Source organism: Doryrhamphus excisus, linkage group LG10 (assembly GCF_037039965.1).
Source record: "Doryrhamphus excisus strain RoL-2023G ecotype Guam linkage group LG10, RoL_Dexc_Guam_v1.1, whole genome shotgun sequence".
In the NCBI taxonomy this organism is placed as follows: domain Eukaryota; kingdom Metazoa; phylum Chordata; class Actinopteri; order Syngnathiformes; family Syngnathidae; genus Doryrhamphus; species Doryrhamphus excisus.
In genome coordinates, this window is record NC_136366.1 from 14,704,164 (window position 1) to 14,724,680 (window position 20,517).

A 20,517-nucleotide genomic window follows, 5' to 3' on the forward strand; every position below is an offset into this window, starting at 1 on the left:
AAAAACGAATCCTACGAAAACCTTGGCGTATGAAAACAGGGGTACACTGTACTCTTCTGTGTAGAAAAATTAATAATCTACCCGTCAGTAAGGTGCTTATTTCAAAAGTGTTTCTGACACTCTGTACTATAGCTGCTGAGCAAGAGCATCGAGGTTAAGCAATGGTTCATGGGCACCTCATACAGTATATTATTATAGGAATTACAACCCCGCCCCCAAAGAACTAAACCGAATGTGCATTTAATGGAGACCAATGCGTCCAAGTTACGATGAAATGATGAGTCAATCTCCATCCCCCTCTTTGCTACAATTTATCATTGGTGCCTTTGAGCTGCAAGGCTGATTGCGTGCAAACACCCTGGACACCCTGCGGCTTGTCAATGTGGTAATCAGACAAAATTTAGCCCAAGTCATGAGTGCTCAGGATTCCATTCCTTTTAAGTGTCTTATAGATGCATTGTGATGCATACGCATGCTCATGCATGTATTGGGACATCAATAGACCTCTTCTCATACTGCAATTACACACATATATGCACAAGCATGCACACACACACATACAAACACGATGGAAACAACACACCGGCTAGACTGCACAATAGTGCTTTTATCCGATGACTCAGGAGAATCAAATTGTGGTGTGTAACCCGATAAGGGTGCAATGTATATCAGCCTAAAGATGACATCACTAGATTATTGGTAGGGTGTACAACTTTTTGATGGATACTTCTTGACTGTAATTACAAGCAATCAGTTAGGAAGGTAAATTATGACATCACACATAGTATGAACAGCCCGTAAAACACTGTAGTTTTGACTGCATTTCTATCATCTTCATTTCTATTGTTTCTATCTTCTTATAGTGTACAGTAGCAGATGCAATCTTTTTCTTTTTGAGGACAAAAACTAGTGGGACTGAACCACCAGCATCTCTGTTGGTAGCCTTTAAGACATGATTAATCATCAATCACTTCCCCACATAATAAACATTATGCTCAACATGAATTGATGAGTATGCCCATCTTTAATAGAACCATCATTGGGATCATATACATTCGATAAATGCTGTTGAGTTAACTGTCCTATAGTTGCCTGGAACCTCTTCAGTTGTAATTTCCTTTGGGATCCACACATTACAGTGTTCCCTTGTTTATCGGGGGTGGAAAGTTCCGAACACAGCCAGCAATAAGTGAAAGTAGCCAACTTCATTATTTTACAATTGTTATATATGTATGTTTTATGGGTGTATAACCCCTTACCATACACTTTATACACTTGCAAACATACAAAGACTCAGTCTAGCGATGACACAGGAGGCACGGCAGGGCGGCACCAAGGTGATGGTCTATAGCCAATCAGGATGCAGAAGACAATGGGCGGTGCAGACAGATGAGGGAGGGAAGACTCAACTTCTCACAATACAATTCTTCTTAAAGGGCCAGGCTCATCCTGTAACACAATATAATACGCTGTAATACCCTGATGGCATTTGTATTTATTAAACATTAGTATATGGCAGGACCCACATTAGAAATATATATCGCAGCTTTAGCTACCGCTGCATGCACTTTAAAATATTGGTTTTATATGTTGTTGTTTGCAATGAATTCATCAGCGGTATTAATGTCTTACTGGTATTCCAACATTGGTTCAGTAGTTGCTGTGTTGTACAATGTACTTGTTAAAAATGACTTGTGTCAAAGAGAAGTATGTACGTATTCCTTTACACTCCAAATCATTCTTAAAGTCATTTTTAGTGACTGTTTTTGTTATTCATGCATTCCAAAATGTCAAATGAAAACCGAAACCTATTCCTATTTACTAACGTAAATCCAATTAATCTGTTCCAGATACCCAAAAATATTGACAAAAGGAAGGATGGGAACGGTTTTGTAGTAGTTTATGTACAATATTTTACAAAAACTGAGAGAAAATAGAGACACTCTTCACAAGATTCTACTCACAATGCCCCCATCTCCTCAAAGAGATGCTGCACCTCTTTGATACCCCTACCATGGACCTCTCTACCATAATATTCTTTCTGTGGGATTAGACACAATTTAAGTTCATTGTCTGCTTTTCCTGAAATGCCCCTGCCATGTCATGATTCAGTCTCTGTGGAGTTTGCTGCTCTTCCACAGTTCACAAAGAAGACACCATCGGGACGGTGTCCTCCCACGCTGCCTCTTCAGTATTCAGAAGCAGCTACTTTTTTAATGAAGAGAGTGGAAGCATATTACTTTGAGTGAACTAAGCCACCTCAATTAAAACTTCAAACAGTCCCTGCATGAACATGAAGACAAAGCTGAATATTTGATTGAGAGGCAGTATCTTCTCTGTGTTTTTGCTGGCCTTTTCACACAGACCGTGAACTCTGGATTATAAGAACTCCCAACAGCAAAAGCACGGAGCATATGTTTATCATGTCATTTCATTACAATAAGCCTTTGAATACTAATGAGCGAATACATCTGTAAATTCATTCAGGAACTTGCTTCTGTCACGTGTGGCCGTTTCGTTACATTTACGGTAATAATGTTTTCATATTGCTGGGTTGAACATGACCTCACATCCAGTTGCAGTTGTCACTGACTCGAGTAGCTGGGGGTCAAACAAGCTTATTCGTTTCCACATGTGGAAGGATTTTCGATAAAGTTATGACTAAGATAGTCCATCATAAAGGAACAACAGTTGAAGAAACAACCAAAAAATACTGAGAAAAGTAGCTGCTGAACCTGTCTCTCTCATTCATTAGAGCAGAGTATGAACACTCTTCATTTTGACTCACAAAAAAAGCAAAATTGACACTAAAACCAAAATTTTAATATTGTTGGCACTGGAAAATGGTCAAGAAAATGGGAAATGCAGTAGAAAACTATAGATCTGGCATTTCCGCCATCCATCTAAATCAGGGGTCTCAAACATGTGGCGCACGGGCCAAATGTGGCCCGCAGGACACTAGTTTGAGGCCCCCGTCTTGAAATGAAAGTTTAATGTTAGTGCGGCCCGCGCAAGTTTGATATGGATGCTGTATGGTATCATGTACCTAGAAAAAATGATTACGTTTGATTAATGTTCATGTTAAAGGTTAAATAACTGTTAATAGTTATCCTCCCTATCCGTGTGGAAGTGGTAAGTTTTTGGCTATTTAAGTTTAAAGGAAATAACTTGAAGGCTACCATTTGCGCAGTTGCGCAATATGTTATATAATATGACTATAGTCGTGTTTTGTCATGTCTACAGGGCTCTAATAATGCTTTGTTAATTTTAATCTGAAAAAAATAATTTGTCTACCTACCAACTATATGTGGTTTCTTAAGTTTTTATTATTTGCCATTTTATTATTTTATTATTATGATTATATTTATTTATTTATTACTGATTGATTGATTTTCTTTATTCTTGATTTGTGTATGTATTTTTCATCTTATTTTGTGTAGAAAAATAAAAAGTAAGATATTTGAGAACAGTTGAATGTTTTATCAGAGCTTTTATTGTAGAAAATTGGAACCAAAGCGAAGTTTTTTAAATGTTTTTGTTTTTAATAAATGCATTTTTTTTTTTTTTTTGGAAAACCTGATGCGGCCCAGTTTCACCCAGACCCAAGCTCCAGTGGCCCCCAAGTAAATTGAGTTTGAGACCCCTGATCTAAATGCTCCATCTTTATAAGTTCCCAATTATTCAATAAACACCATAAAGATACCATCAAGAAAATATGATGGAAAAGTAACATATAAAAGAGTGAAAAACTGTCTCTACAAGTTGTAGACTATGAGAATAAACCCCGACATCTGTTTAAAACACAGATTTCCAGACATACGCTGGTCTTCTGACAGAGCCATACAATCCAGCGGCAAAGATAGACTCCCAATGTCAACTGCAAGGATTAACAGGGTCGTTATTACATTGCTTGCATCAAATTAATGTTCATGCGCTACACTCCTGTGGGGAAAAACATCACAGCAAAATGGTGGAATTATGCAAGAATGTATTCATGCAGACTGCCTTGTTTTAAGAACGCAGATAGACAAGTTATAAGTGTTATTTCCATCGCCTGCATTCACTATGTCTGACACAGAAGATGCAGTAAGCCTTCACTTGTGTTTGATCGATGACTTTATGCAGCACATTTGCAACACTATTGAAGCAAATAATTGCAACAGCACACACCGTTCACATATTAATCTGCCAAACATTGTACAAAGGTACTGAGGGTGTTCTGTATATGACCATATTGAATGTTTGCCCCCATCCCAACACTGAAAGTAACGCTAAGTTCCTCGTGACCATGCTGTTATAAAACAGCAATTTTCCAGGTGAAAAGTTGTTGTTTTGTTTTTTTTTTTAGATCAAATTGTAATAATCATCCCTTCATTATCTATTAACATGGAGTTGTTTATATGTTTAACCTGTTGCTTCAGACATTTTTTTGTTTTTCAAAGTGTGTTATTTTGTTTTTTTTGGTTCAGTAAGTTCCTCCATTAGACGTTTTTATCTGCAGTAACTGTCTGCGCTCTGCTGGTTGTTCACTTAATAATATCGCAGTAGCAAGCAAACAAATTAAAGGAAAAGACACACATTAGCATGACCCAGTTGAGGTAAGCCTCATGCAGCTTGATGAGTCATAATACAAGCTTTTCAAATAACAACATGATGGAGAGCGTTGTTTTTTTTTTTGATACAGTTATTTTGCTAATTTGCTTTTCTTGTCCAGTGAGCACGACCTGGGTGAGGATGACATCTACGACTGCGTGCCATGTGAGGACGACGGTGATGACATCTATGAGGACATCATTAAGGTGGAAGTACGACAACCCATGGTGAGCTGGACATCCAATCAAATCTAATCTCCAGTGTTGCAACAAAACTAGAATAGCACAAAGTACAGATGCACCTCAGGACTGGGAATCCTTACATGGACCAGCACGTACTGTATTAGACCCCACCCCTGATATATGTATATCTGACATGGAACTACACTTCTGCACAATGACAATAAATATGAGTGTCACACTGAGAAAAAATGAAGACTTGCACTTGCAATATTTGCACATGTATTCATCAGATATCATGTAATATTGTACTGATTGATGATTGAACAAACAAACAAAAACGGATGTTGATGTGATTCTCAGCATCCCCCAGCTACATTCCCTATATGTTTATGATTATTGTTCAAAATGTATTCATATAACCCCGTCTCTAGCCTGAAGACAGCTGGGATAGGCTCCAGCACTCCCCGCGACACTCGTGAGAATAAGCGGTAGAAAATGAATGAATGTATTCATATACATAAGGGTGTCAAAAGTGCATCCTGGGGCCTTTTATTGGTCCGCGGCACATTCTAAAAATATGATTTAACAAGAAAACTGGAAAATGCAGCGATAAGACTGACAAGATTAACCCAAAAATAAAAAATAAATAAATTAACCCAATAAGACTTTTGTTTTTAAGTCAAAAGAAAACCTAATGAAACGAATAAAGTTGTAATTTTCAGAATTTGATTGCAGGAAAAGTGATAATGTTAGAAAAATAACAATTAAGATTAAAATATTATGGAATTAAAGTGATATAAGTTAATCCACATGGCTGCCAGGAAGACCTGGGTTCGAATCTCTGCTTGGGCATCTCTGTGCGGAGTTTGCGTGGTCTTCCGTGCGTGCATGGTTTTTTTCCGAGTACTGCGGTTTCCTCCCACATTCCAAAAACATGCTAGGTTAATTGGCGACTCCAAATTGTCCATAGGTATGAATGTGAGTGTGAATGGTTGTTTGTCTATATGTGCCCTGTGATTGGCTGGCGACCGAAGAGCAAATAGATGGATGGATAAAAAAAACAAAACATAATAAAATATTTCATTAGTTACATTATATTACATTACATTATTACATCACCATTAGTGGTTTATTGGAAACCACTAATGATGTATTAAATCGTGGTGAGTCATGAAGTGTTTTGCAATTGATTTTTGACTGCTTTGCCTCTCTTATGCTGCAGATCAGATACATGCAGGTGAGTGATGCTGTGCTTGTGACTCACCCTACCCTGGCATCAATCTAACACCCCCTCCACTTCTCCCCACTTACTCCTTTCAAAAAAAATAGTGGGTAGTCTCCCACAGAGATGGCTTGCCAATTAGGTTGATAATTAGCTGTACAAAGCAGCTGGTCCAAAGTTTGACTCAGTGCCCATGGGAGGCAACTGTGACAACAGACGATGACGACACTGCGGCATGGCGTCATGGCTTCAGCAATAATCCCAAGAAGCTTTACCTAAGGAAAATAAATATCACCTTATTGCCTTTCTGTAATAGTTTTGACTTTTGTACTCCCAGATTTGGTCTTATCAGCATGAGTCAGCCATACTCCCCAATGTGTTCCATATGGATTAGTTACTTATCCCTCATTTTGGCAGCTCTTACCAAAGACAACATGGGTGTGTTTGTGTGCGTTTGCATGTAGTACACTCTAATACTGTATGAGTATTGACATATCAGGCATTCATGTGTGATATTACATCAGAAACACCATTTTTGTGCACACATGAAGACATTGTTATCTTACTGAGGTGTTATGCTTATTTTTGGAATATTCTTTCTTTGTTATCAATGTATGGGAGTTTGCTAATAAACATTATTTATGGTGGGGCATACTTTATCATTTTTGGCAGACTTGTAGTTAGTTTTGGCAGAAATGTTATTGCATGGGACACTTCGTATTAATGACCTCATTATTTACACCCAAGAATTATCACCACATCACCAACTACCACGATGCCTGTTGAATTTAGACTCAAGTATATCAATCACACTGTACTTACTGTAACTATAAAATTACTCTGACTGGTTATTTATTTACTTGTGTACGGTACTTGTGTCATAGAAAATGGGTATGACAGAAGATGACAAGAGGAATTGCTGTTTAGTCGAGATCCAGGAGACTGAGGCCAAGTATTACAAAACTCTAGAAGATATTGAGAAGGTGAGTGTGGACGTTTTGTCTTATTTTGTGTGTAACCAATTTAAGTAAGTCCCACTAAGCTGACCAATGGTAATGATGGTAAACCGTCTATTTTCTATACAAAGCTAAATGGGAAAATTGTAACCATGACAACAGAACTAAAACAGGAACCTTGTGCACTTAACTGTTACCAGTACTTACCCTCTTAAGGCCTGGGTCAATTGCCAGATGCAATCTCGAGTTTGTACAAAAAAGCCATCAACACAACACACATGACGCACAAGTAATTTACCCAGTACAGTATGTGGGCATACAAATAAATATATACCCATGCCAAAAAAAAACACATATATTCCTTCTGCAAGGTATGCTGGGTAATTGTGGTATGCTTTCTTTCTCCCGACATTTTCTCGCATTTTTTGCTTGAATGCAAAAAATGTTCAGGAGTTCGTCCGAGAAGTAAACAAGGAGGAGTTAACATACTCTTGATATCCAATGTTTTATTCTCCATAGCTCATATTGTTGTTGCCGCTGGACTACCCAACATGCCTTGTGGGCGTTTTGAAATATGTTGAGAATTTAGTTTTTATTTATCACCCACGTAGTAGTAGTGGTGGTTGATTTATGTGATGTGTTAACTTGCTGTGGATGGGTTTTGTTGTTGCTTTGTTGCACCGTGAGCAAATATGTTGTTCTTTATATACTCTAGATGGCCCCTCTGCAAATTTCTTATTGCATCCTGTTTCTGCAACTTCAGGATGCGCCAGCATTGAACAGAATTAGCGTGAAAATGTTATTAACGTGTTAACATTAACATAGATCGGATAGTATTTTTTAAATCCTGGTACCAGAGTGCGGTGGAATGCTTCATATTTCTTTCTGTAGCTTGTGTGGGCTTGTTCACAACATGGAAGTGTCAGCGATTGGCAGCTAACAAATGTCACAGGAAAAGATCAATAATGGTTATTATTGGATCGCCCGCTGCATGAGACACTGATCCCTCGGGCTTTGACAACATCACAAACACAGACAACAACAGTCATAGCATTAGGTACACTTAGGACGATCTAATGAGATCCAATGGATGAGATTTATTTTTTTTAAGTCTGCTTTAGCATGCAATATTCCTTCTCAGTCAGGCCTCCAAAAACTCATTTTAATAAGGAGGCATCATGGAGAGAAACACCAACTTGCTAGCACATCACTTTTTATGTTGACAGATTTCATTGGCGGTGTGATGGAGGGAAACAAATCATGTGGTCTACTAATTTCATTAAATAAAATGTGTATCCTGCATCACCCCAACACAAGACTAAATGAAAATAAACAACCTTCTTATGATCATAGGACTCGTTAAGCTTAATTGAGTTGGGGTTAATAAAGCCTTCAGTGCTTTGGTGTTGCTCTATTTGTTATTATTATGATGATAGAATGTGACAACCATAAAGTTGTGGAATGGGCATGTTTTCTTCAGGATGAGTGAACAAAGTTTCTGTTTCAAATATGCAGTGTATGCTGAAAAATCACAGTTTTCACAACTACCGTTTCGCCCTTCAGAACTACATGATCCCGTTGAGGCAAATCTTGAGTCCGCAGGACATGGAGGCTATCTTTGTTAACCTTGAGGTGAGTCACTTGGCCTGTACCAGTGTACTGTATGGATAATTTGTAACATTTGTTTAAGTAAAAATTGCTGAATTTAGACAGGGGCGGGAAGGTGCTTGTCACTGCCGTCCTACTTGAAAGAGAAAAAGCCAATGTCAGCATATTCTTTTTCCACTATATTGAAATACACAAACAGTTGCGTCAGCTAAAATCAGCAACAACTCAAATGCATTAAAGACATTTTTATACTTAGCTCAATGGATGAATGAATTTGACTGCCAAGCTCAACAGAAAGTGAGAAAGAAAAGAAATCAGTGCCTCACCAGCCATAAACCTCACCACCCATCACTGGTCTGGATAAGACTTCTATTTTGTTGTACATTGTATACAGTACCTAAATGTGTTATAGTTCATTTTAGGTGTTAACAATGTATCTTAAGAATCACAATAACCCTTTAGGTCACACTCACTATATTGAAAACAATCCTATACGAGTTTAATATACTTTGTTTACACTTGCACACTTCAATGCAGCATGGAAATGGGCCTAACCAATTGTTATTGTGCAATTGCAATTCCATATTATTCCAAACCTAGAAAATTATAATTAATGAATAATGAATTCCTTGCATGTACTCGGCGCACAGTCTCTTCTTCAAGGATATTTTGTAGAGGATATGTAAAGATCACAAAAGTGTGGTGTTCTTCCTCAGGATGTGATCAAAGTACACTTCGCCCTCCTGCGAGCCATCGACCTCAACATGGTCACTGGAGGAAATGGTCTAGGAAAGATCTTCCTCGACTTCAAAGAAAGGTTGGTAAATGTTTAATTTCACCTGTACTCATGCTGTACTTATTCAACAAATAAAATCCAGACTTACAGTAGATAGACATACAGTATATAGAGTATAATATACAGTATGTATGTATATATCAAAACTGTTTATATGTCAACTCATAGTTCATAGTTTGAACTTCTCATCCTTAGCTCCTCGAGGGTTATGAGTGATTTTTTTTTAGCTTGTGCATCCCTGGTTCCTCGGACTCTTCCTTCAGGGTTGAGAGATTGCCCTGTGTGTATTTTATGAAGCATTCCTTGCAAGGCATTGATTCCTTTTTGTCAGTCACCTGGCTTGCTGGCGGCCGTACCGTTTGTCTACATGTTTATTTTCAGGTAATCAGTACCTCATGCCAGACAATGTTCAAGCCGAGGGTGTCAACAAGCAATCCTATAATCGAGCTCAAGATCTGTGGCCAGGAAAAAAACCACAATAGTGCAAAACTGGCAATAGGCTTGCATTCTCTTGGACAGGAAGTGAGACAGCTTTCACTTTCATATTGGTCATATTGGTCTTAACCACATGACAAAAATAAAATGAACAGGGAAAGCTGGTGTTCGAACTGCCAGACACATTTATTTTTTTACAATAGATCTTCTACATCTGCTGAGCTATGTGTGGATAATTTGCATTCCTGAGGGGTGCAGTGATTTGCTTCCCTGCTGTGCTGAGTGTGGCGGCTTCAAAGGTAATGGTAATGTAGGCGATGATCAGTTCGGGCCCCGGTCATGATTCCGCAGCAGGAGTGGATATGGCTCTTTCCTTCAATGGTGCAGACATTACTGCAAGAGCAAGTACTTTGCCTCGATATATATATATATATATATATATATACTGTATATGCGTGTGTGTGTTAGTACCTGGACTTTCATACTGATAAGCATCGCATATTTTCTGCAAAGTCTGAGCACAAACTTATTCTTCAACTTTTTCTTGTGATATATACTGTATGTGCACTTTCAGGCCATGTCTGTGTGCACAAATAGCTCTAATCTCTAATCTAGTACAAAAGTGGTTGGAACTTCATTTGCACACAATCCTTCATAAACCCCAGATATGACAAGACAAGCTTTAGTTGATGCCATGTTAAAGCTGACAACTAGCTCTGCTGTTTCACTATTTTTGGGTTTAACAGATTTAATATGATTTCTTATAGCTCATGTTTTGACATGCAACAAACAAGCAGGAATACTGTGTCCTCCAGACATATTGGAACACTGAGGCCAATTTGTTCATTTTTACTGTAGACTGAAACTATTTGGGTTTGACATAAAATATGAATATCATACCAGGGAGCAAAATTCAAGACTTTATTTTCAGGTATTTATACATCTGCATGGGATGCGCATGATAGCACTTGTTGGTTGTACTTCTTCTTTTCAAGGCCTCTAACATTTCCTTCCTGATCCTATCCATCCTGGTCACTCCCAATGAGAGTGACCAAGATAAGCACTTTTTGGTTGTACATGCGAGCAAAAGTGGCTGACTGGTGTGTTTTGTTTGCCAGGTTGCTTATCCAGTCAATACCTTGAGTATCAGAGTATGTAGGATAGGTTTTGCCTGTGTAGACTGCATTTAGAGGTGAAAACAACATGAAAACCACAGAGCTGTGTTGCAATTGCATTTTAACAAAAATGTGTGTTTTGGTACAGCTCTGCCATAATTGCGTTATCATTGCCACAAAGTTGAAAGTTGTAATTTTTCACATGTTGTGTTGAGAAGTGAAAAGAGAACTATTTCATTCCTCTGATAGGAATATTTGATTTTCAACTTCTATTCATAAACAAATTGGCTGGCGACATTGTTAATATTTACATTTAGTGACATTCTCCAAAAGCGATTCAGGGTTATTTTGAGAAAACAGTTCATTAGATTTGCAGATTCTGTGCGTCACAAGCTTTGACTCCATGCATGTGATTGACACGTGAGCCCGCCTCATTATGGGCCCACCACAGTCTTGTCACTCTGTGGCCATAAACAACAGTGACCATGGGATTTGAACTCCCTCATCAGACATCCCGCTGATGTTCCCGAGGACCTAGCTGGAAATAATTAATTTGATTATCTATGCTTGTAAGTCCAAGTGACCTTTACAACAATGTGCTTGTATCATTTTTCTCCCACGTTGGCGCCAAAGATGAAAAGCCTTTTTTTCTTATTTGTCATTGAGCTGAATGCCATGCTGAAAATGTCACTGCTTTATCACGACGACTGCTCAATTCTTAAACAGCAAGAGCCGGCCTGAATGGAAAAGCACTCTCCGAGGCAGCTCTATAAAGTAAATGGGCACCTAAGCACCCTCTTGTTGCTATTCTCATCTGCGACATTTCCCCGACTCATTTCCGAAGTAATCTGGCTTCCTGATTTCCTTGCAATGCCTAATCATGACCACCCAATAAGGCTCCTCACCAGAGCATTTCAGCGCTATTTTCTCTATTTCCTGTGTGCCAAATAAGTTGAATGGAGGTGAGAGGTCTCCCAGTGCTGTGTGTCAGGGAGTATTAGCTGTCTCTACAGCTTGTCACTTCTGGTTTGCTGGGAGATTTCCTCAGTGGTCCAACTCGACTCCGAGACGACCTACTATGGTGGAAGGGACGTGGAAGGGCGCACTTATTCAAAATTGCATTTTCCTCAAAATAACATGTCCAACACCAGTGGCATTATGAAAAAAACCAGGGAAGAATACAGCACTGGGAAGAAGGACACTCCTGAAGTTTTATTCATCCGAAGACGCAATGTTGCAAGTGAATTGAGTCTACAGGCACTTGTACTTGTTGCCAGTAAATCCTCAAATTCAGCTCACACACACAACTCCAAATCCTGCAATACCTATTGTACATGATATTACACATAGAATTTGAAAAGATAAGGCAAGGGTGACAAAGAGGTGTTTAATCAACTATGTATTTATTTATTGCAAAAACAAAACAGGCTTCTGTCAGCTAACGTAATTGTCATGCGGAGAAAAATTACAGGGTTTTTCTGCCTGACGAATAGTGTGTGACATATGTTTTGACTTGTTACCAAATATGATTCCTTTTCCTATGCAGGCTTACAGTAAGTACAAAAATATACCAATTTTTTGTGGAAGAAACTCAAATTCTTGTAAAAACATACTGTATTCTTTGACTGTGCAATGTTCCATCCTTATATTCTGTTATCCATAAATGGAATAATTTAAAAACCATTTTCATTACATCAGCAATATCCTCTGTTACTATAAACATTGAACTTCTGTAGCCTCACTTGTATGCTTTTTAGCAACATTGCTTTGAGTGACATCAGAATATGCCCAATTTTTTCCACTTGTGCAAACATAGAAATTGATGAGTAGTTACCTCCTACTGTGTGTGCCCAGACTTGGTGTCAAGACAAGCGTATGTGACGGACTAATTATGGATGGCTCGGCCAAGGAGTGGCTGCATGCTGCAATGTGCTTATTAGCCCTTTGGCTTCCATGACTGGAAGTACCAAGATTCTGACTTCAATGAAAGACTGTAATTAAACTGTAAAGATAGATGTTTTTGTTCTACATTTCACTGAGATTTTGTTGGATTTCTTCATTTGTGCCAGCATTTCTGGTTGTCTTGCAAGTATGCTGAGCATGCTGAATGTTAATAAAATGACATTTTTTTGTAGTTAGAGCAAAGAAAATCTGTTTATGACTTTTTAAGTACATTATTTAAACATTACTAGAGCTCTGTAGACATTACATAACACCCCTATAGTTACCTTTATACTCATTATTAATTTTTTTTACACCACATTGGAACTCTTATGCTGCAGGGACTCGAGACAGCCGCTAGTTTGCAAGTTAGTCTTCTCAACTGATGATACGGCTTTAATGATGAAGACACCCGCCTCCACTACAATACTTTTTAACTCTGACATACTGGAGGAGGAGCTAAAGAGACTGGTTTCCCAGAGTGCTGTTCACATCTTAATCAGGCACATGAAAGCCTAGAGCCTCATTGCAGGGGGGTCTTGCTCAATCTTCAGAGATTCTCCATTGATCATCACTCGCGGATCTCTGTGCAGTCAAAGATGATCACCAAATGAAGTGATGTGACAACACTGTTACTTTTAAAGGGGAATTTTTGGTTTAGTATCTGCCGAAACATGACACGGCCTGGAGTGGAAATGCTCACTGGGCATCAAGCTTTAACAGGCCATGCATTCTGGTCTGATTGCACTAGAATATTGCTATTAGAACATACAGTAGCTATTATGATCACACAGTATCTGTGGAACTCTGAGTACCATCCACTAAAGCGTAGAGCTGCTCACAGATCTATGAGAGGCTTGATTCAACTTCAAGGTTCCAGGATTAGACTATGAAGCTGAGGTGCCAACTCGAGCGGGGACTCTGTATGTGCCAACGCCCTACTTAGACTCAGTGAATGGGAGAATGTGTGTCACGTGCATTGGAAACCACCATTCAGGGATGACTTTGAGCTCCCCCACCCAGATTGAACCGCTAGATCTATGTCAGGTTTCCTTTGTGATAACTAATGAACACAGACTTCATATCCTCACTGTTTAAAATTAACACTCACACACACACCCTGATAAGAGGATCTTAACCAAGCACCATCTTTTATTGGCCTTCAGTCATTACAGTTTATTGGCAAGAAGTCACCCCTCCAAATATTGCCCTGGGATTTAAATCTCGTCATTACTTATTCATGGTATTCACAATTCAATCCAAATTATTATCCATTTATTCACACATTTTTTTTAAATCTGCCAGCCATTGTGGGAAATTGTTCTGTGGTTCACTTCTCACATTTTCTTATAAATCTTAAAATGAATGTGTAGTACATTGTCTTAACCGCACTCATGGTGAGACATCTATTTTGTCCGTTTTTCACCATTTAAAAATCAAGTATTCAATCTTTTTTTTATATAGATAGCTAATTATTTATCAGACTTTATGAGTTCAGTTCTCAAATGTATTCCACCCTGGGTTAAGATGTATCATTTCATGTTCATGTTTTAACATTTTCCACTGTGTAAAAATTGTGGTGCTTATTATTTTGTGTGGGATTAAAGTTAAATGGATGTAACGGAAGAACCAAACAAAGGTCTACTTAAAAAAATATATGTTTTGTTAACCTGACGGAATTTCTGCAGTTTCTATTTCAAATGAAACAAACTTTATTGAATTCCGTTGAAAATGTACGCCAAATGTTGCCTTGGTTTGCGTACATTTTCAGGAACGTTGCTCACCATTGAAGCATTTAATCAAATGTCATATAGTCCAAATACAAGATACACAGCATCATAGTTTTGGGAATAAAATGCATTTAAAAACATATAATCCCACACTCTGTTTCTGGCACAACAAGGACACATGACGATATGTTTATGGGTTTAATGAGTTGTGTCTCCGCAGGTTGTTGATCTACGGCCAGTACTGCAGCCACATGGAGAACGCCCAGAAAACACTGGATGAATTAATAGCAACACGAGAGGATGTCAAGATCAAAGTTGAGGTAATGTTATCAACTTCACAGCAACATTTTTCTCAATGTAAAGCATTGACACTGAACCAAAATGGAGGTCACACAACAATATACATATATATTTAATGTAAGCAATGCTTACTATGTATTACCCCAAATAAAGTGAAATTGAAGTATTATTATTTGGACTTTAAAGCTAGTAGTCAACGGGGTATGCTGGAGCCTATCCCAGCTGACTTTGGCTGAGAGACAGGGTACATCCTAGACCTCCTGAAAGGAGAGGATTGTGACCCCAAAACAGAGATATCTCCAAATCTCACCACATACAGGAGCTTTGTATGTTGTCACATAACACAACAACCCTCCACTGTTACTACAGAGTTATGGAGGCCGGATGAAAACACACACAAGCCACTATGCGGGAGGCTTAAATGCTGTTTCTTTTGGATGCAAGCCATTGGGTTTTGTCAAAGGAACCTCCCAGTTAGCATTCAAGGTATTTGTGTCACAAATAGCTGGCACGACAGGAGCTTTTGTTCGCTGGAAAAATAAACTGACCTCATTGTTTAGTAATGGAATTTACCACAAAGTAAGGAAATACGGCTGTGACTGCAACAAAGCGGAATGAACTCTTAACCAAGAATGCTTGTCCCTTAATATAGTAGGAAAGACACAATGCTGAATTATGTAATGTGTAATGAAGTGTTACGTGTGTGGTTGTTTCACAGGAATGTACAATGAAAGTGCAGGAAGGCAAGTTCAAGCTGCAGGATCTTCTAGTGGTTCCCATGCAGAGGGTACTCAAGTATCACCTACTATTAAAGGTAGGTGGACAAGTGTGTCCTCATAGACAGAAAGCAAAGCATTAATTAATGGCCACTACCAATTTTTACCCATTCATTGAGGGTTTTGGAGCATAACCCACCTGAACAACAGAGCCATCCACTGGCCTGAACGATTCACTTCATGAATCCTTTGGGCCTTGCAACATTGCTACCACACCGTTCATTCATTTCATTCTTTTATTTTTATTTTCATTTTAATCTTTTATTTCCTCGAAATATTCAATTATTTAAATATTTAATTATTAAAATTAATTTCTTTCAGCAACTTTGTATTTTGTTATCATTGTGTATATTACTTTTTTCTGACTTAAGTTCCCAAATAAGCTTTCTGCTCAACAGTCCTTATGTATGTTTTTTATTATGTATATAGATCTACAAATAAACATACAAAATATCTAATATATGTACAAAATATACTATAATAAATATACTGTCTCATAAATCATTCATTCATTCATTTTCCACCGCTTATTCTCACAAGGGTCATGTTGGGTGCTGGAGCCTATCCCAGCTGTCTTCGGGTGAGAGGCGGGGTACACCCTGGACTGGTCGCCAGCCAATCACAGGGCACATATAGACAAACAACCATTCACACTCACATTCATACCTATGAACAATTTGGAGTCGCAAATTAACCTAGCATGTTTTTGGAATGTGGGAGGAAACCGTAGTACCTGGAGAAAACCCACGCATGCACGGGGAGTACATGCAAACTCTACACAAAGATGGCCGAGGGTGGAATTGAACTCGGGTCTAGCTGTGAGGCCTGTGTGCTAACCACTCGTCCACCGTGCAGCCCCTCATAAATCCTAGGTATACTATTATAATCATACCAGATTCAATAGGATTATCTGATGCAGTTGCTGATGAACTACAAATTGGGAATTGTCGGTTTTTAAGCAGCCACATTCACACCACCAGGTTGAGTTATGAATGACCCAAATAATGTTGTTATTCTTAGGGGAGGCCTGTTTTTATCAGTGTGAACCAAAGCTGGTGAATTAATGAGTTCTTCTCATTACAGCTACAAGACCACACACTGAATCCCATTTGGTGTGAGCAGTTTTTCAGCCTTGGGAGGTTGAACTGCTCTTGTTCAATGAATGATTTATGCTTTTAGTTATTTATTCCTACAAATGGCAAATATTTGTGGGACTGTCGGGTGTGATGCTCACCTTGAGCTTGCCAGCTTGGAATTTATATTGGATAAAACAAATACTGTAATAATCAGAAAAAAGATCATTATTCCCTGTACTTCTCTCCCATTGGTACCATGAGCAATGTAACCTTCGCCATATATTAATTGACTTCGCATCTCAACCATGCATGATCATTAGAGTTTATGATGTGTTGCATAATGGACTCTGGTGGAGGCCAGTGCTTTGTGTTCGGTTCAAGCAGTGCTGTGACTTCTCTATTAGTTTGAATTGAACCTCTGCAGGAGACTCAGCACGGCACTAAGGTCAAATCAAGCGTGCACTAATCAGATTAAGCTCACCCCATTTCACTGCTCTTCACAGCTTTTCAGGAAGACGCTGCTGTATACTGTGACCATGGGGTATATCATACACACAAGTTATTTGTGTATGTACAACGTGTCTGTGTCTTGCCAAAGGACACGTGTTCACATGATGTAACGCTGATGTCATCACAGCAAGAAATCTTGTTTTCATTCATAGTGTGAACACACCTAAAATACATTCTGGTCCAGGAATGTTGAAGTATTTTATAGCTTTTTTCATAAATGTATGACAATATATATCCATCCATCCTTTTTCTATGCTGCTTATCGTCACAAGGGTCGCAGTATGCTGGAGCCTATCCCAACTGACTTCAACCAATCACAGGGCACATATAGACAAACAACCATTCACACTCACATTCATACCTATGGACAAATTGGACTCGCCAATTAACCTAGCATCTATCTTTATTTCAATTATTGTTTACCCATCTGTGTAGGTTGGCTGCAATAAAAGGTCAGTGTCTGGAGTGATCCCCATTAACGCCAATGCAAAGCAGCCCAAACAATACAATTTAAACTACACATTTTGGTGGGACCTTTTATTGTGGCCAACCTCTGCAATAATTGTGCTGTCTAATCAGCATATTGTAGATGAATTACTACTACTACTAAACTATTTTTAGTTCGACTATTTGGACAATTGTCTGAATCCTCATTCAGTAAATCAGATGTTATGTTTGATATTTTTAATTGAAGCAAGAATGAAGCAAGTGAAGAACTCTTATGAATAAAAAACAAATATGACCTCGCAGATCTAAAGGTTGGCCTAAAGGGATATAAAGAAAATATGACTCTGACTGCGGCCGCACGGTGGACGAGTGGTTAGCATGTTAGCCACACAGTCAGGAGATGGAGGGCATCTGAATGTGAGTGTGAATGGTTGTTTGTCCCAGTCCAGAGTGTACCCCGCCTCTCACCCAAAGACAGCTGGGATAGGCTCCAGCATACACCCGTGAAAGAAAACACAGTATCCAGTCTTTGCAGATGTGTAATGTGACTTTGTGACATCAGTAAAATTTACATTTATAGGAGTATCATCTGTTGCACATTATCTGTTTTCCAGCATCTTGCGATGATTTATGGCGCTAAATCTCATTGCAGCGCAACGGCATTTCATACATCACTACGGCATTTAATTACTTGCCCCTCGGTGGAAGAGAAGCAAAGCAATTGCTGATCATAAAGATGCGGAACGTTTGTTTGTGGAAGAGCACAGTTGTGCTGTGGTTCTTGTTGCTACAGTTTCAGAGTTGGAGTTTTGTTTGGCCGACCCCAATGTCTGGTCTGATTTTTTTTTTTATGTACACTATGTTGCTGTTGACACCCGGCATCTTATTCCGAGCCACATCATTGACACTTCCTTAATCAGAGTAAAAAGCAAATACCATATACATCAGCAACCCCCTCTTGATTTTAACATCAATCCAAGCGGTTGTCACCGAACAACAATCAAATAATACAAGTCTTTCCTCATAGGAACTTCTCAGTCATTCAACAGACCGACCAGAGAGACAACAACTAAAGGAGGCACTTGAAGCTATGCAGGTATGTTTTTTTTTATATGTTTTTATTTTACTAGAGAGCATGCAAAATCATCATGCTTCAACCTGCTTTCTCTTTTAGGACTTGGCCATGTACATCAATGAGGTCAAGCGTGACAACGAAACACTGAAAAAAATTAGTGAATTCCAAAGTTCGATAGAAAATCTTGTAAGTATTTTCACTTGATAGATTCAGGATTCGCAAACAAATTCGAAGCCCAAAAATCATCCATTTTGTGCTCATATTTTGCATAATTATGGTGTTTTGCTGGCAGAAAATACATCTAATTGGCCATACACTGGTAATGCTTGAGTCAAGTCTGCTTGAGGAGGCGTTCTTTGAATGCAATGAATCAGCTTGACATTTACACCCTTACTTACTCATCACAAACCAACAGGAGCTGATCAACCCAAATGCCTACCTCACTCACAGTGCAACCAAAAACACAAATTTTAAGGTCCTACTGTATTAAATCTGTGGCTCCTCATTAGGCGTTTTATATGGATAAGATGGTTTTGTGTCCTAGCGGGAATTGCATCATGTATTCTATATCTATTTAGATTCTCTGTGAGTTGCAGGTGCAGTTGAATTATGTATAGGTCCTCATTAGTTCTAGCAATCAGTGAATTGACCCTGACTGTCTGTGTGACCTAAGCAGCAGGTGAAGCTGGAGGAGTACGGGAGGCCAAAGATAGACGGAGAGCTGAAGGTTTGCTCCATTGTCAATCGTACGAAGCAGGACCGGTGAGTCTCATAGCATCTGTAAAAAGAAAACAATAAATGCACATTACAGATGATGATTATGATGTGTGTGTGTGTATCTTCAGGTATATATTCCTGTTTGATAAAGTAGTCATTGTCTGCAAGAGGAAAGGTTATAGCTATGAGCTCAAAGAGATTATTGAACTGCAATCGTATAAAATGTCAGATGATCCCATGAACAACAGAGACATGAAAAAGGTACGTTTTATCAAAATGCCAGTTGATGTTACATGTAGTGTAATCAATTGTCCAAAGGCTGATGGCAATTTCATACGTAGAACTTAAAAGTAATGCTTTGGCGTGCTAGTTGTGCTCGTCCATGCTTGAACAACCATGTAAATGCAACAACAGTCATTTAGGATTCATTAAAATGTAGAGCAGAGCATAATGCAGCTGGTCTAACATGGCTTTTTGTTTTAAATTTGCATGTCTCTGTCCATGTTGCATGTGTAACTGGGTGTTTTTTATGGTGTCTTTCTTTTTGCATGCTTACCAGTCAAGTGGAAAAATGGTAAGCTCAAGTGACTCTTTCATTTAACTCATCTTCCTATGATGGCCTAGTTCTGGGAGTCGTGCTGGTGTTTTTTTGGGTGTCATGTGGTGATTGCACGCACCTTACTTGTAATGGCTTTCAAGCTTTTGTACAGATGCATTGCTAAAGCATGTCAAGTCTTATTTAGAGGTGAAATAAATGGACCTCATGAATGTGCTGCATTTTGTTTTTGTGCATTAGTGGCCATATCGCATTTTTGCCTGATCTTGCTATTGAATCAACTTATCTGACTGCCATCTGCTGTTTGCTCGTGTTTTTCCCCCCAGTGGTCTTATGGCTTCTACTTGATCCACCTGCAAGGAAAGCAGGGCTTCCAGTTCTTTTGTAAAACAGAAGACACAAAGAGAAAGTGGATGGAACAATTTGAAATGGCCATGTGAGTTTTACCCTATGGTTGAAAACCATAATACCAAATACATTCA

General features: G+C 38.7%; 1 protein-coding gene across 11 annotated transcripts in view; it reads left to right on the forward strand.

Moving 5' to 3' along the window:
• Positions 1 to 20,517, forward strand: part of vav2 (vav 2 guanine nucleotide exchange factor) — a 152,629-nt gene that overhangs the window by 118,950 nt on the left and 13,162 nt on the right. For 3 of the 11 annotated variants that reach the window (XM_058050475.2, XM_058050490.2, XM_058050495.2), the window contains exons 6-18: positions 4,715 to 4,820; positions 5,998 to 6,012; positions 6,882 to 6,980; positions 8,517 to 8,585; positions 9,278 to 9,378; positions 14,799 to 14,898; positions 15,597 to 15,692; positions 18,715 to 18,783; positions 18,862 to 18,948; positions 19,436 to 19,524; positions 19,608 to 19,740; positions 20,039 to 20,053; positions 20,362 to 20,471. In XM_058050475.2, the coding sequence (XP_057906458.1) occupies positions 4,715 to 4,820; positions 5,998 to 6,012; positions 6,882 to 6,980; positions 8,517 to 8,585; positions 9,278 to 9,378; positions 14,799 to 14,898; positions 15,597 to 15,692; positions 18,715 to 18,783; positions 18,862 to 18,948; positions 19,436 to 19,524; positions 19,608 to 19,740; positions 20,039 to 20,053; positions 20,362 to 20,471 (1,089 nt within the window). The remainder of the gene's footprint in view (positions 1 to 4,714; positions 4,821 to 5,997; positions 6,013 to 6,881; positions 6,981 to 8,516; positions 8,586 to 9,277; positions 9,379 to 14,798; positions 14,899 to 15,596; positions 15,693 to 18,714; positions 18,784 to 18,861; positions 18,949 to 19,435; positions 19,525 to 19,607; positions 19,741 to 20,038; positions 20,054 to 20,361; positions 20,472 to 20,517) is intronic. The other 8 variants (XM_058050494.2, XM_058050497.2, XM_058050503.2 and 5 more) reach the window with 5 other exon arrangements.